General features: G+C 34.6%; 1 protein-coding gene across 12 annotated transcripts in view; it reads right to left on the bottom strand.

Annotated features, from left to right (window-relative positions):
• The window catches only part of LOC107092828 (calcium-activated potassium channel subunit alpha-1), a 180,775-nt gene that overhangs the window by 51,281 nt on the left and 114,273 nt on the right, over positions 1-15,221 (bottom strand). For 7 of the 12 annotated variants that reach the window (XM_015388269.1, XM_015388019.1, XM_015387608.1 and 4 more), the window contains exons 10-19: positions 11,665-11,775; positions 11,450-11,555; positions 11,151-11,233; positions 10,990-11,059; positions 8,823-8,978; positions 8,213-8,322; positions 8,014-8,082; positions 4,747-4,758; positions 1,226-1,312; positions 1,056-1,132 (exon numbers count right to left, since the gene is read on the bottom strand). In XM_015388269.1, the coding sequence (XP_015243755.1) occupies positions 1,056-1,132; positions 1,226-1,312; positions 4,747-4,758; positions 8,014-8,082; positions 8,213-8,322; positions 8,823-8,978; positions 10,990-11,059; positions 11,151-11,233; positions 11,450-11,555; positions 11,665-11,775 (881 nt within the window). The remainder of the gene's footprint in view (positions 1-1,055; positions 1,133-1,225; positions 1,313-4,746; positions 4,759-8,013; positions 8,083-8,212; positions 8,323-8,822; positions 8,979-10,989; positions 11,060-11,150; positions 11,234-11,449; positions 11,556-11,664; positions 11,776-15,221) is intronic. The other 5 variants (XM_015388435.1, XM_015388190.1, XM_015387774.1 and 2 more) reach the window with 1 other exon arrangement.

Consider the following 15,221-nt stretch of genomic DNA (forward strand, 5'->3'; position numbering starts at 1 on the left):
GAAGTAAAAAGTCGCCATAAAAATAAGTAGTAAAGTAAAGTAAAAATATCAGAAAAATCTACTTGAGTACAGTAACGAAGTATTTGTACTTTGTTACTTCCCATCTCTGTATACCGTACTGTCCACTATTCATAACTGTAATAAAGGCCAAATTTGGTTGTTGAAACTAGACCTAAAATTAAATTACTTTTGATTTTTGGAGGAAAGATTAGGAGGAAAAGCTGTCGTTTAATTCAATAATTTGTCGGTCTAAAAATTAAGTGTATTGTTTTATCTTTTCCCTAAAGAGGAACATCTACGAAGAAGGGGTTTATAGGTATGACATACAGGAAGAAGAAGAAGTCAATAATCTATGAAGCATCTAGACACTAATCAAATAAAATGAGGTAAAGAAAAAGCTTTGGCCACATACATTTTATTAGAACTGTTAGAGATGCTACTAATTTAAGACTTTTACACATCTTTAAATGTGAAGGGAGCTGTATATGCAGTCATTTAGAGTAGTGACTGAGTTCAATAATATGCATTTATGGAAGGACTTAATTTCATATTATAGTGGCAAATGATTAAATACTATGCTAAACTAAAAGGAACCATTGTTAGAAATATGTAAAATTCCTGAAGTCTGCTAGAAACTGTTCTGCAAAATTATGTTTTTTTTATTACCTTCTACCTACACATTTAACCAAGTCTGTAAAGGAGTTAAGTGTTGTCTTCACTCAAATAAAATTCACGGTGACAAAAACATTTTGATATTTACCAAAAGACAAATAGAATTATGGACAAATGAGCCTACCATAATGGATGATATGGCAGTTCAAATGGGACCCATATCAAACACTTTCCTATGAGTATAATGGTGTGATAACATAAAACATATTAGCATAGAACAGAACAGCAATGGCACAATGAAAGGACCTTAGATTTGTGTAGCAGGCTGTAAAAACCTGAAGAGTTAAAAGGGGACAAATAAACACGGAGGCTGGTTTAGGAGTGAGAGGAAGAGAGGGGAAGGAAAGGTGCCAGCAGTGCACAGTAACAGGAAAGCTACTTACGTCGTTTGCAGCCACACTTTTTGATCCTTTTGGGGTCTGTGATGTCATCATGACAAGCTTTGCAGTAGAAAAATGCTCTAAAATAATAAGGGAAATATTGGCACTTCAGTAACTCAATAAAAGGTGGATAGTTTTTTGTTGCTGCCATTTCTCCATCAGGATGTAATTACCGCTTTACTTCTTTGGCATCACTAGCAATAAAGAATCCCAGGGTTCCCTCCTGCAGCTTGACGTGATTGCCTGGGTTGATGAGGATGCTAGGTAATCAAAAACATACAGATAGAAGGAAAAGTTTGTTTATGTCCAGACACCACTCAGATCATGCCCACAACATGCTAATCAAGAGGAATGGTACACACACTTGATAAGGCTTTGAATCCGACTGTGTTGATATTGTTGATTTTACTCCAGTCTAAATTTAGATGCTTTATGTGTATCAGTTTAGTAAGAACAGATATATCTGTTTTGCTTTGGGGCAATTTGTGGATGTGATACTCACACGGTTGGACAAAATGTGGAACAGTATGATCGGACACAGAAATTCAAATCTTTTTTCTTTTTCACAAAATGATACTTGATTGGTCAGGGGTGTGTGAAGAGGGACAGAGAGGTACAAGTAAAAGGGATGAGGGCAGAAAGAATTCAAATCATGGCCATGGAGTGGTTTTAGTCTCAGCACTCAAATACAGTCATCTTGGCAGAACAAATGTTATGATGGCCACTGAGACACAGCTGCGGTATAGCATATGTACAGTTATAGGAGTTGTCTTTCAGTTAGTATTTGACAACAGGATGCAAGGGAATGAACAGCTCTTTCTGTCAGTTCTTATGACTATAGAAAAAAAAGAGTGCTTTCAGAAATATATGCTGAATACAAAAATGAGAAGAAACTAGTAAGTATTTTTTACAAAATATAATTCAAATATAATATAACTGCAAAAAATTGTTGTTCTATCTTCATTCATTCATTTATATATTTACTTATATATACATATATATGCATATGTATATATGCTTAAGAATATTTAAATACAATAATATTGCTTTACAGAATATATTAGAGGTTTTTGGGAGTGGGCTTAATCTCAAACTCCTACAGTGATTGGCTGTATCATTCCCCATTAATTAGACCACAATACAGAATACACACATATATACTGTACTGTTATCACATACACACACCCCTACACATACACACACACTTTTCATTAATAGTTACCTAACGGCAACAATCATCAATGATATGGATATTTGTTTTAATCATTGAACCCACAAACCTTTATAAAGTTAAATTATTTTAAAACAAAACTCAGATGAAAGATTTTTTTTTTTATCTTTCCTAAATATTTTTTTGATCATTGAAAATGTGGAGATGTTTTCTTATTGTCTTCATTTACAATATGCATACAAATGAAAAGGTATATGCATTTTAAATATGTTTTTAAAAGTGTCTCATTATAGCGATAAGAAAATAACCTCTCATCTGAGCTCTGGACACAGTAACATTGTGAAAATACAATAAACACCAATCAGCCATAATTTATAAATACCAACTTAACATTGATTAGATACCTCTCTAACGAAAAGTAACATTGCTACTGCAAAAGGTTTGGACTGTTCTTTGATCTAGACAGCATTTTTCCACAATGTAGATCATTTGCAGAGGTTATGATACTGACATACTGTACTTGTTTTTTAACTTTCAGATATTGATAATGTGTTGACCTCCCTGGCAAAGGACGTTGAACCTTTCAATGTAGTAGCATAAGATATTAGAAAATAGGGTTAGACCAAATGCAGCAAAACAGACATTGCTGTCCTAGAATCACAATCGTGTCATGCAAAGATGGAGTTTAGGAAATCATACTTGAACTTTAACTGGACTCTTTGTGTCAGTCAGCTCTGAAATATACTTAAAGTTCTCTCCCTTTGTATCTCAGAGCTTTACAATTGCCACTGTAGAAGATATAATCTGTCCTGGAAAAGGCACATACCAAGAAATACTAGTGGGGTTGATTTGAAACCCCTATCCTCTTTAGAAGGGCAAGCAAAGTCTGCAGCTGTATCTCCCTGGATTCCCCAAAAGTTTAACTGAGAATTTTGAAGACTCCAGAATTTGCTTCTATTGGTTACTTAGAGCGATTCCCCCTTCTAAGACCCATAAAATCACGAATAAGCAGTGTTACTCAGTTTGCCCTAAAATTACCATAACTCTATGGCTGATTGGTGTGTATATATATATATATACATACATATATATACACATAACAAAATTATGTCTGAATAAGATTATATAGGTCCAGTCACATCATGCAGATCAGGTTGTTCCTTTCCCATGTCTGCAAAATACATCTGCTGACATTCCCTCACACTCAGTGACCCCCAGATTGGTTGACAGGCAATATCCCTGGCATGCTGTATTCTAAAAAGTACATCAACTAGTTCATCTAATACAGTTACACAAACATTGCTGCCCAAATCTGAGATTTTACAGGGGTATAAATCCATAACATCTTTCTGAAACCAGTTGCACACTGGTGAAAATCAAGTTTGAAAACCTCATATTGTGAGCAACAAGGCAAGCATCAAACACCATATGTCACTGTGTTGGAGCATGCAGTTACCAAACAGCATGAAGAGGACAGTAATAAAACAGAAAGGCATAGCCACCGCAGTACAGGTATAGGGACAGGTACGTAGATGCAGACTGTTGCAGTAACTTCTGTGCAGTTGGATTGTTTCTCAAACACCAAACTGACAGGAAGTGACCTCACTTGGGAACATCTACTCGAGAGACGCACGAGCATGACTGTACATGGTGGCTGAGACAAATGGGAACAACAGAATGCACATTCACCCACAAGAATCTCCCTCTCAAGGTAATCATGTTCTCACACAAACATGCACAAATGGATTTACATTTAACACAGATTATGAAAGGGTCATCGAATGGAAAAGTGAATTGTGGTGCTTGTGAATTAAAAGGTTTAGTTTAGATAAATCTAATGCTATCCAATTTGAATAGCTCCATGCTTTTTTCTAAAACAAGTGTTGAGTTGGGGCTGGTGTTAAAATCAGTGAAGGCAAAAACATGTTGCTATGTCAGCCACTGCTTAAAGAAATGTATTTTTTTTTATTCACCGATTACCACCACCAGATCAGTGCTCATCTACACCACATCTGATCTAGGTTATTTTCATACAAAGTAGTTGCTGATTCTGAAACAAATAACCAAAAAGGACTGCTCTGACACTGATATAAGAAGACCGAAATAGGGGAAAGGTGGATCGTTTCAGCCCTAAGACAAATAAAAAGGGTTTCAACTGAGCGACACTGAAAAAGAACTGAACATGAAAAAATTAAATCAATTAAAAGGTTAAGGACAAAACTGAAAAAAGACCAAAATAGAGTTAAATATGAGGAGGGTGAGAGTTTGGCCTTGGTACACTGACAACAGCAAAGACAAAGAAACAGTACTTCTACAAACATGTCCAATTTATCTATCCTCTCAGTCTCTGCCTGCAAAGAAGTTAGTGCATTTAGCACAAGGGACACCATATAAAGTTGGAAAGAGTAGGCCTGTGAGATAGTGTTTGGAAAAATCTCCTTGGGGGAAACTCCCAAAGTCAGAAGCTTTAAAGTGGTGGAGATTGGGTGGAACTTTGGAAGTAAGATAAGGTAGAGGGCATACCGCTTTCGGCTTCTGCAAACAACAAGAAAAAATCTCAAATCAAACAGTTATCATTGACATAAAAAAGAAGAGGATAACGCAACTGTCACTACTTAATCATCTGCCAGTACACTACGATTGCCTTATGGCACCATTTAAAGTATGTCCAATATGCTGGAATCCTTGTACCGTTGTATATATATATATATAAATAAATAAGTAAATATATATATATAAATAAAATTAAAAAAAATAAATAAAAAAATAATATATATATATATATATATATGTATGTATATATGTGTATATATGTGTATATATATATGAGGGGAAAAAATATATTAAAGTATAAAAGAGTACGGTACTAAGGTATAATTATAATGATGTACTAAGGCAAGAGCTAAAATTACACGTATGAATAGCACAAGGCAGATAGACATAGTTCATTTTGAAAAATATTAGACACAACAGCTGAAAATTGGACACAAAACTGTTGATGGAGGCTGAAAATGACCTGACAGTAGCACTAGACAAGCTGCACTAAGCTGTCTGGCAAGTATACGGTTTGTGTTCTACATGTGATAACAATCTCCTGCGTTCTGCAGTCTTTGTCTAAAATAAATAGTCAGGCTTAAAAACAGAAGTATTTTCCTCCAAAGAAAATATCCGGGCCCTGCTTAAGTCTTTCATAACTTTGCAGAAGAAGGTTTTATAGTATGATAAAGTCTAATTTTTTGTTGTAGTTGTTTGCTTTTCCAACTGAAAAGGAAAAAATATGGAAAGAGTAATCTTAATCAAATTTTTTCTACATCAAAAACTATTTGGAATTTTTTTTAAAAAGTCACAAATACAAGAAAACAGCATAACGTTAGAATTCTTTTACTAAAGGAAATAGTAATATCAAAAGAGCATTTTTGTAAATGCACATAGTTTTGCAGTTTTGCAGCATGAAAAAAAAAATTTAACACAGGCGAAATGGGGAGGAATGGAAAGGATTTGGCAATTTAAGAAACAGAAGAAAAAAAAACAATGTGTTGTCATGGAATAAACACTAAGGCAAAGTTAGCTGTCATCAAACAGACCTAAAGGAAACAAAATGTGAAACATGAATATACAGCATGCTAGTCATTTAAATACTTTGATGCTATTGATCAGAACAAGATTATCTAGTGCAGTCACTTCTTTGTTCTCAAAATAAATATATCCATGGTTAGATGGATACGATTCTGCTTGCATTAAAAAAAAAAAATAAGTCCAAATTCTTCATGAATCAGCAGCTTTTTTCTCTCAATTCAGTTCTATTAAAGTTATCCTCAAACATTTAGCCAAATTAATAGCTGGTATATCACACAAAAATGTTGATATTTTGAAATGGCCAAGCCAGAGTACTGACTTAAATCTGATAAAGAATATATTGGGGAATCTAAAGATGAGGCTGATAAAAAGGAGGCCATCAAAGCTCAGTGACTTGGAGTTTATCACCAAAGATTTAAATACCAATAGTAACCAGCAAAAACCTGAACAGCAATTATAAGACGTATGAACAAGAATAAAAATGTTTTATGTATAAGGGGTTGTAATTTATAAGATCCATATTAGCTAATTTACAATATTCACTTTTTTTTTTACTAAATAGTGAACTAAAACTAATAAATTTAGTTGAAAAGTAATACTCCTTTTATTATATAATTGTCTTTTTAGAAAGGTCTACTTCATTTCCTACCATGAAAAAAAAAAACTATTGGTTTTAGTAATAGCTAACTGAAATGGAAGTTTGCCAAAGGTACAATGCTTTTTCAGCCTCTCTATGTCTAATTATGTGTTAAAGGTCGCTCAGGATATAGATAGATTTAGATAGATTTTTAAAAAGATTTCTAAATATACTACATTACAATTAAATAAATGCCTTTTAAAAAAGCCTTTGAGAAAACCAAATATTAAGCAACTCTCTTTTTACATGCATTTAAAATAAAATCAAGGGTATTTCAATATATATATATCTATGAAAAATAAGGAACGGCCTACAATAGGAATATAGTGCTTATATTTTACATTCTTTTATATCATAACCACAAAACGTATTGCCATTAATTGGGAAATAATGTAAGAAAGCAAAACAAAGTATTTCTGTAGTGGAAGAAAAGACACAAAAATCTTCCAAAATCATTTATAAATCTCAAAAGATTCTACCCCTGTGAGTTAATGTTTTTAGGACAACATGATTATGCCACCCCGTGCTTTAGGTTGAGGAAAAAGTGGTAAGAGTGTTAATTGTCCACCACACATTCTTGTTAGACAAAGATTGGTAGTTTTGGTTTAATCTGGCCAAAGTGTCCTTTATAGGTCCTGTTGTGAACTGTAAAGGGCATCTACATGCTTGTTGTTAAACAATGGTCTTGTTCATGACAACCTTCCATACGGATCAAGTTAGTAGAACAAAGGTGGAAGGTATCTGTGAAGATTCTCAGTCATCCAGGTCATGGTCAAGCTTGAAAAAAGTTTTCTAAAGACGTTTTGCCTCTTATCCAAGAGGCTTCTTCAGTTTTAACTAGTGGATGGGAGCACTGAGATTAATATACTGTAGGTGTAACAAGGAATTAGGGGGGGGACAAATGCTGCCTCTGATCCCTCCCATTGGATTAGCCAAGGAGGTCACATGAGGGGTGTTAATGGTTCTGATGGGTCATGGAAGGTGAAAGGCAATGCCTTGGTAAGTTTGTAGATTGGTTTCTTTCCTTTTTAAGATCATGAATTAAACATTGCTCTATGAGCTTTTCAAAGCTTTGAATATTCTTTTCAAACGTTTTTAAATCTAGAGTTAAGCTTAAAAAACAGGCTAGAGACTAAAAACACGGCTAATCAAATGAAAACCCCACTTTTATAGTTCAGCATTACTTTAATTCAAATGTCTATATTCAATTCAAATATAATAAACTATAGTATGGTACTGCAGAAGTGCAAACTAAGAGAAGGTTCACAGGATATGAATATTTTTATGGTTAAATATCCAAAATAAATAAGTACTTTGTTATTGAGTTTGTGTCATTTCACTTCTTAATGGAAATATTGTAATTTACTCAGCTATTTACATTTTGATAGTTAAATCTGTACAGTTTTCCAAGCACTAAACCCTTCAAAATCAGTTACAGTTTTATTAGGTTTGCAAACAGATCATAGAAAAAAAGAAAATAGAATGGCTTTGTTGGAAATAGCTTAATTCTTAAGAGAAAACTTCACGGATGTTTTTGGTTACCACACAGATTTGAGAAGAATATTCACTTCACAAACCTGCTCTCTCTCTGCTCAGACTTGAATTCAATGGCAATAAGCAACAGCTTCAACTTCACATAGCACAGCCTGGAAAAAAAATAATAAAACACTTCATTAAAGAAGAGCTGAACAAAAGCAAATAACTGCTGTTTCTAAGCATTACATGTCTGTCTCTATTTAGATCACAAAAATCCTTCTAGTATGGGGTCATACTTACTCACATACAGCTGGAAAGGATAGGCCTACAAAGGCACTGGACAAATACTCAGTGTACATCTCATTAGCTACTCCTTCAAGGTAATACTTTTGCCATGTGTCCTCCTCAATCTGAGAAAAAAAAAGAATTAAATCTCATGTGTGTTTTATATATATATGTATGTATATAAGAGAAGGAAGAGAGCAGGACTGTTTCCTCTCCAACATCTGTCCAATGAGGTCTGCAGATGTTTCCCTGCAAAGCATCAGCCTGTTCATTATTAGCTGATCCATCATATTTAAGACATGGAAATAGGTCTTTCATAGAAGCAACCACCTCATTGTTAGGCCGAAGAAACAGTGAACAGATTCCAGATGAGTTGTCACAAAAAACATAACGTGCCAAAATGACTATAAACACGGCAATGAAAGCAATTCTCTGCACAAGTATGTTTGAATTCCCACAGATCTGGCCCATCTGTCACCAGACAGGACACAAAACAGCACTTTGTTAACCTCTGCTTCAATCCTAACAAAAATCATCTCCAGAATGCTGAGAACCATCTCATTAGTACTTCCTCGGTCTGTTCAGATGGCCAGACAGGGCAAGTAATTCTGTTCCTCTGAGTTACCTCAATGAAGGATCTCATGGAGAAGAGATTGGCCAGCATTGTCGACAGGCCCTGGGCCAGACAGCTCTGGGCAATGAAGCCGGCCTTCAACTCGGCCAGACATATAGCATCATCACCTTCCTTCCAGTTCCAGCTGGGAATGTTCAGCAGATGGGCCTTCAGAGCAGGAGAGGGAGAAAGATCATGGTAAAAAGATCATGGAAATATTTGGTGTTGACACTCTTAAAGGAAAAGTTCATTTTGGCAAAAAAAAAAAAAAGGCTGATACAATCTGCACATTTATATGATCAATTTAACGTTTAACTCAACTGACAGCTAAAAAACCAACATTTTATAAATAAGACTTAGCAGGTTTAGTTGGCTCTGCTAAACGGTAGAAAAGTCCAAAAGAGATTCAAACTGATTTCATCAGCTACTAACTTCTTAACTTACAGTAACTATTAACTTAGATGACAGCCAACAACTGGTTGGTTGACCAACAACATTACAAACCCTTAGTTACCATTATTATTAATGCATTAAGTAGTCGAAACAATTTTATTAAAATTAGGGAATACCTTATCAGTAATTAGTCCATATTAAACAGACAATTCATTTTAATCTACAATTGAATCCATTATTATATATAAATGTGCCAGATTTAGGACAGACAGTACCCATTTATATAGAATCTAACCAAGCAAAAAAGTTGCTAAAACGAGTGGAATTAAATTAAAGACCCAAAGACACGAGTATCCCGACATGAAATGAATCTTTGCGTGCTAAGATCTCTTAGAAATAAAATCAAATAAATTAATTTGAATTATTTATGATTAAAAAACAAATAAGAAGTGCCAGATTAAAAATGTTACGTAGTCAAATGACAAAATATTAGTTTACATTTAAATTGACACTTCAACATTTTAAATTCTTTTTTAAAAACAGAAACACAGACAAAAAATGTAATCACGGGTTTCTGATTTTACTATTTTCTGGTCCACATAGGTGGCACTGCTTGAGTATTCATCAATGTCATTCAAATGATTTGTCATCAAACAAAATGTATTTGCCTTGAATCCTCAAATATTGACATTTCATACAATAAATCAAGCTTAATCAAATGTTTAAGTTTACTGGGGAAGTGTATGCACTTAGCACTAAGCCTAGTGCTTAGAGCTTGGAATCCTGAGGTTCTGAGTTCGAGCCCCACAGGTTGCCTCTCAGGGGGCTTGAGCCAGACCCTTAATCCCACACTGCTCCTCTGGCATGTTCAGTAATTGCCACATATTACAGTAGCTGGCAGCCTTAAAAAATGCTTGCAGGGGGGAGTGACAGCGGTGAGCAAACCCTCAACCACCGATGGCGTCTCAGGCGCCCTGCGATGGCAGCCTACTGCTCCCCAAGGGTTAAATGCAGTGGTAAATTTCTCCAGTGTGAGATCAATAAAGTTCCATTATCAATTATTATTACTCTCATAATTGTAGGTTGTATTCCAAATGCAGAGCCTTTATGCCTGGTTTATGCTCGCAACATCGAACAGGGCACTTTTAGTTTGTTTTCCATACAACATAAATAATGTCTGAAACAACTGCCCATAGGGTACACTATGGGTAGTTACCCATAGCAACTATCCATACACCATGCTTTCAGCATTTATTTAGTTAAATTTGTTTATATATATATATATATATATATATATAAAGGCCTGTATCATCATGTGTCTCTTTGTGCAACAGGTAAACTTACAGTTTTATTCCATCGTGTATTTCTGTGAAACACACCCAATATTCTTCAATAATCATAAATTCTTAAATAAAGAATAGTGCGCTCGGCCATTTTAGAAGTGGGACGGGAACAATTTTTTTCTTTTTTTTTTCTGCATTTGCTCTTATGCTGATCACTGCGCCTCTTTTGTTTTACTGCACTTACATCCGCGTCAACTATAAAGGGGTACAGCTCTTCTACAGGCTCTATATTTCTGTATTAATGAAGTAAATGATTAGACTCCAAATGGCCATTCCCCATGTCCTGTAGTAATGGGTTTTTCTTTGCCGTTACTGCTTTGATTCACCAAACTTTTCTTAAATTACTTCTTCTCAAAATGTGTCATTGTCATGATTTGAATGTATCATACTGCTGGCTAGAGCTCCAGTAAACTCTTAATCTCTAAAACTACTTTAACACTTACCTTATTGTGATACTGTAGCATCTGTGTTATTATTCTGATCTTGGGATGGTAGTTCTTGATAGATATGACCCTTAGAAAGGCAGTCAGAAATATTCAACATGAAAATCTAACATAGCACCAACTTTCTTTCCACTAAGTTTAGGTTTTCCAGGATTTTATACCTCATGATGTTAGAAGCGTCTTCAGCATCAGGATCTGCACAATATTTGTTGGCCAGAATTAGGCAAGCATCTGCTGACTCAATCTATGTAGAAAGAACCAAGCAAAACTTTTAAAACCACTATGGCCTTATACCATCACTTTTTTTTCCATTGGTGTCACTAAGATTTGCTGCAACACAGTTTTCCAAACTCAGATGGCCTGTAGAATGAATGCTCTTTATTTTCTAAATTCAATTTAAAATTAATGTCAACTGAGACACACTGGGGTTTCTCATGATTTTATCTCTTGAGGACTATACCTTCACTCGGGCCAAATCATGAGGGTTGAGAACAGATCCCTGGTAGAACTCTACTTGAGTAAAATGGCGTTTGAACAAGGCTTCCAGCTCAAGATTAGGGGAAATACTATCATTCAAAGAAATAAACACAAGAGTTAGAAAATCTTAGCATACCTTATATAAACATAATGTTCAAACTATCCTAAACATTTTAAGGAAGAAAAATATGAACTTACTTATGGAGAAAAATAATTTCTACATTGACATCATCCCTGTCCTTGTGTAGGAAGTCTTTGAGGAAGTTGGAGACACTTTCGAGAGTAATGTGACCACAGACCACAATGTGCCTAAAAGGGGGGAACACACCTTCTTGAGTGCATGACATAAATCGTTACATACACTGGCATATCTCCCAAAGATAATCAGACAAACCAAAGCAGTACATTAACTCTAATACAAAGCGAAAAAAAGAGACTTCAACTGAGATGTTACTGGATGCATTTTCAAAGCAAACCAGTAACTGGATTATATCTTTTAATGCCATATGAGTTAATTTTTCCTTGATTCAATGGAAGTGGTTAAATTTAGTTCAATCAAACACTTAACTATATACCACTACAGAAAATCTAAGTATAATCACACACCCCACAATGGTTGGACTGTCATCCGTTCCCAATATAAAAACTGTCCCTTCAGCCAAACCAGACCTTTGTGAGTAGAAATGATCTTGACACAGACATATACATCAATAAAGTAGTGCTTTTATACAGAGCATTACTAAAACCCTCAAAATGATTCAGCGGCATGTGGCTGACACAAACTCTAAACAGGACCACAGAGTATTTGACAGGTCCTTGGCAGTACTCAGCAGCACATTATGCCTGGGGAATCTGACAGAAAGCGCAGAGCTGATTAGAGCTAAAGGAAAGGCAAGAGTTTGTGTGAGACCATTCTTAGAGGTTAAGGCTAGGTCCCTTCTTGTCCTCTAAGCACCCTGTAATCAAGTATTCATTTATATGTTTATTTTAACAAGGTTTGAACTTGTGGTGGCTCAGATAATTACATTTGGTGTCACCGATCTAACAGCTATAATCTATGCAAATTATACACTGCCAAGTAAATAAAAGTTTAGTTTCTTTTCAAGTGGAGTCCTCTTGAGAGGTTATAACCAACTAATGTCCAACTTCCTTAGCTGAAAGACTTCCCTTACTAAAATGTAACAGATCCAATTTTCCATAAACAGTCAGAGCAATACTAAAATAAAAATGAATATCTATAAACAGCTGTTAAGTAAAATATTAAAAAAAAGCTTCATATGAATGCTATTTTCTTTGATGAGAAGAGTTCATGTGTTTTTAAGACTGCCAGATATAACATTATATATTTATGTCCCTTTCCTAAAAAAATAACAGTTATTATTTTAATAATTCATTCAGTGTATGAATATTTTTAACAAGCATCTATAAGTCTTTATGCTTGCTTCTTTAATTCAGTATCTTTAAGATGTCTGTACAACTGGAGCTAAAAGTATTTTATTACTCCTGTTATAATATTGCAAATTCAGCATTGCAGTTGTACACATCTGCTACTATAGCAGTTTGATCTCCAGCTAAGCCACACTGACAGGGATCATTTTTAACAATTCGAAATATTTAATGCCAATTGCTCTACATACAGTATAAAGGCCATGGTTTAATTTGCTTTTTGCACAACAGTTAAAACCTGTTACCGGTAAACTAATTCAAGTCTTTTCCTGCAGCCTGGCTGTATGAATCTGCACATTTTCGACTAATATTTTGTTGAACATGTCAAAAGCACTTCTTGGTTAGCTGTAGCAGCCTTCCTGAGTTAACATCTACCATCAGTAATGGTTAGCTAGTTAAAGAGAAGCTCAAATGCATCAGAAAGATACATCTGCACAAAGGTGCAGGGTAAACAACTCTAGCATCAATGGCATAATAGCGTCACTGAATCTCATGCTAGGCTATGCATGAGCTCTGTCTGTAACAATGAAGATTCCATCAAGCTAAATATTTGAAAAGCTCCATTGGCAATGGACACAAAGTGTTTTCAGTTTAGTTCAACTGATAACTTCTTGACCACTTGTGAGGAATTATAGCACATGCATTATCTGACTAGTATGCAAATATCTTTGGGTGATCATTAGATATGGAAAACAAATGACTCCCTGTAAAACTAGCAGAATTTTACACCAAAATAGAGGAAATTATGGGTGTATCAATAGTAAAATGCACACTTAATGGACATTACAGAACTAGATTTTCTCATCTATTTTTTTCAAATTTAACAACTTAATAAAAACACTGTGTGTTAATTTGACCAAAACAGATTGATTGCTACTCATCAGGTACAATTACATATGTTGATAAAAAAATGAATACAATGTGTGCACAGACTTACAGCTTTGTTCTTTATGTAATTGATAAAATTATAAATAAATCACAGCCACACTTAATTCAGCTTCTTATCTTTCATTTTTTTTCTTTATATCAAGCTTATTAAAGTCCAAATCTTTTACTACAATCATACAAATCTGAGCTGCTATGACAATAAATACTATTTTTGAATCGCCATAAAAATAACAATAATCTGTCATCAGTCTAAGAAGATTTTACCAAAAATTTCCTTTTTTTAAATCTTAAAATCATCCAACGAGACTTTCTCAAGTACGCTGAAGGAAATTAGTTCATTTTTTTGTTTTTCATTTGCACTTTAAGCTACTTTTTAAATAAGATATCAAATGTAAAAAGCTGTTAGATATTATTCAGCTGAATAAGTCATGATGAAGATTAGCGTAGATATGGAGTAGACAATCTAAGCATCTTATGGAAACCTGTACAGCAGCCTTCGTTATGACAAGAATATAATCTAGTGGTCATAGTTTTTCACTCTTTATAATTATTGCATTTTCTTTCTACTGTTATGTTCTTATGCCCAGAAATAGCTCTAGTGAAGATATTAATCTTTTAAGTCAAGACTTAAAACTGGAAAGGACATTACTGTAATCTGACTCAATCTGGGTTGTTGAAAGTAAAATATATTTAGTGGTGTTAAATGAAAACCACAGTCAAGATCACCAAGTGCTCTCCTGCTTTAAACCATATGGCTGTGGCAGGACTCAACTGAAGCGGACTTGGCAAGGCAACGTGACAGCCATATTAAGAGAATGACAGTTTTCGGATGTTGCAGGACATAATGGTTTTCGCAGATGTCTCCTCTGACCTTTACCACGATCTAATGAGCAGCCGTGATCAAATGCTCAGCCAGAGGGGCAGAAATATGTTCCAACCAACTGATGAGCTGACATGTCTGCCAGAAACTAGCTCTATCTGGAGAAAGGTAATTTCTCATTTCATAAAATGTAGGAATAAAATCAGTACTGTTCCCCAGGAATGAGTATCTAGATACACTTTGATCATTTTAGAAAAACTAGAGAGAAGCATTACATAGCTAAGCATACAGTTATAAAGGCCAAAGATACCACTTAAAGAATACATCACAATTATTTAAATGTAAAAGGTAGATATAAAGAGATTGTATTCATGTATACACATAGACATTTGCTAGGATGATGATGTGATTAACAAAACATTCTTCTCTACATAAAATTGTTCATTTTTCACCATCAATGTGTAATTAGAGTCTTAAGATTAATACATATTTAATGTCTCTATTGTGTAGGACTGTATAGTATATCGTTTGCTCAACAATCAACTTCAAAACCATCTCACTGATTTTGCAATATAGCTTCATCTAAAGTGCTTTGCAAAAT

This window comes from Cyprinodon variegatus, unplaced genomic scaffold (assembly GCF_000732505.1).
Source record: "Cyprinodon variegatus isolate N-32 unplaced genomic scaffold, C_variegatus-1.0 Scaffold1, whole genome shotgun sequence".
Taxonomy (NCBI): domain Eukaryota; kingdom Metazoa; phylum Chordata; class Actinopteri; order Cyprinodontiformes; family Cyprinodontidae; genus Cyprinodon; species Cyprinodon variegatus.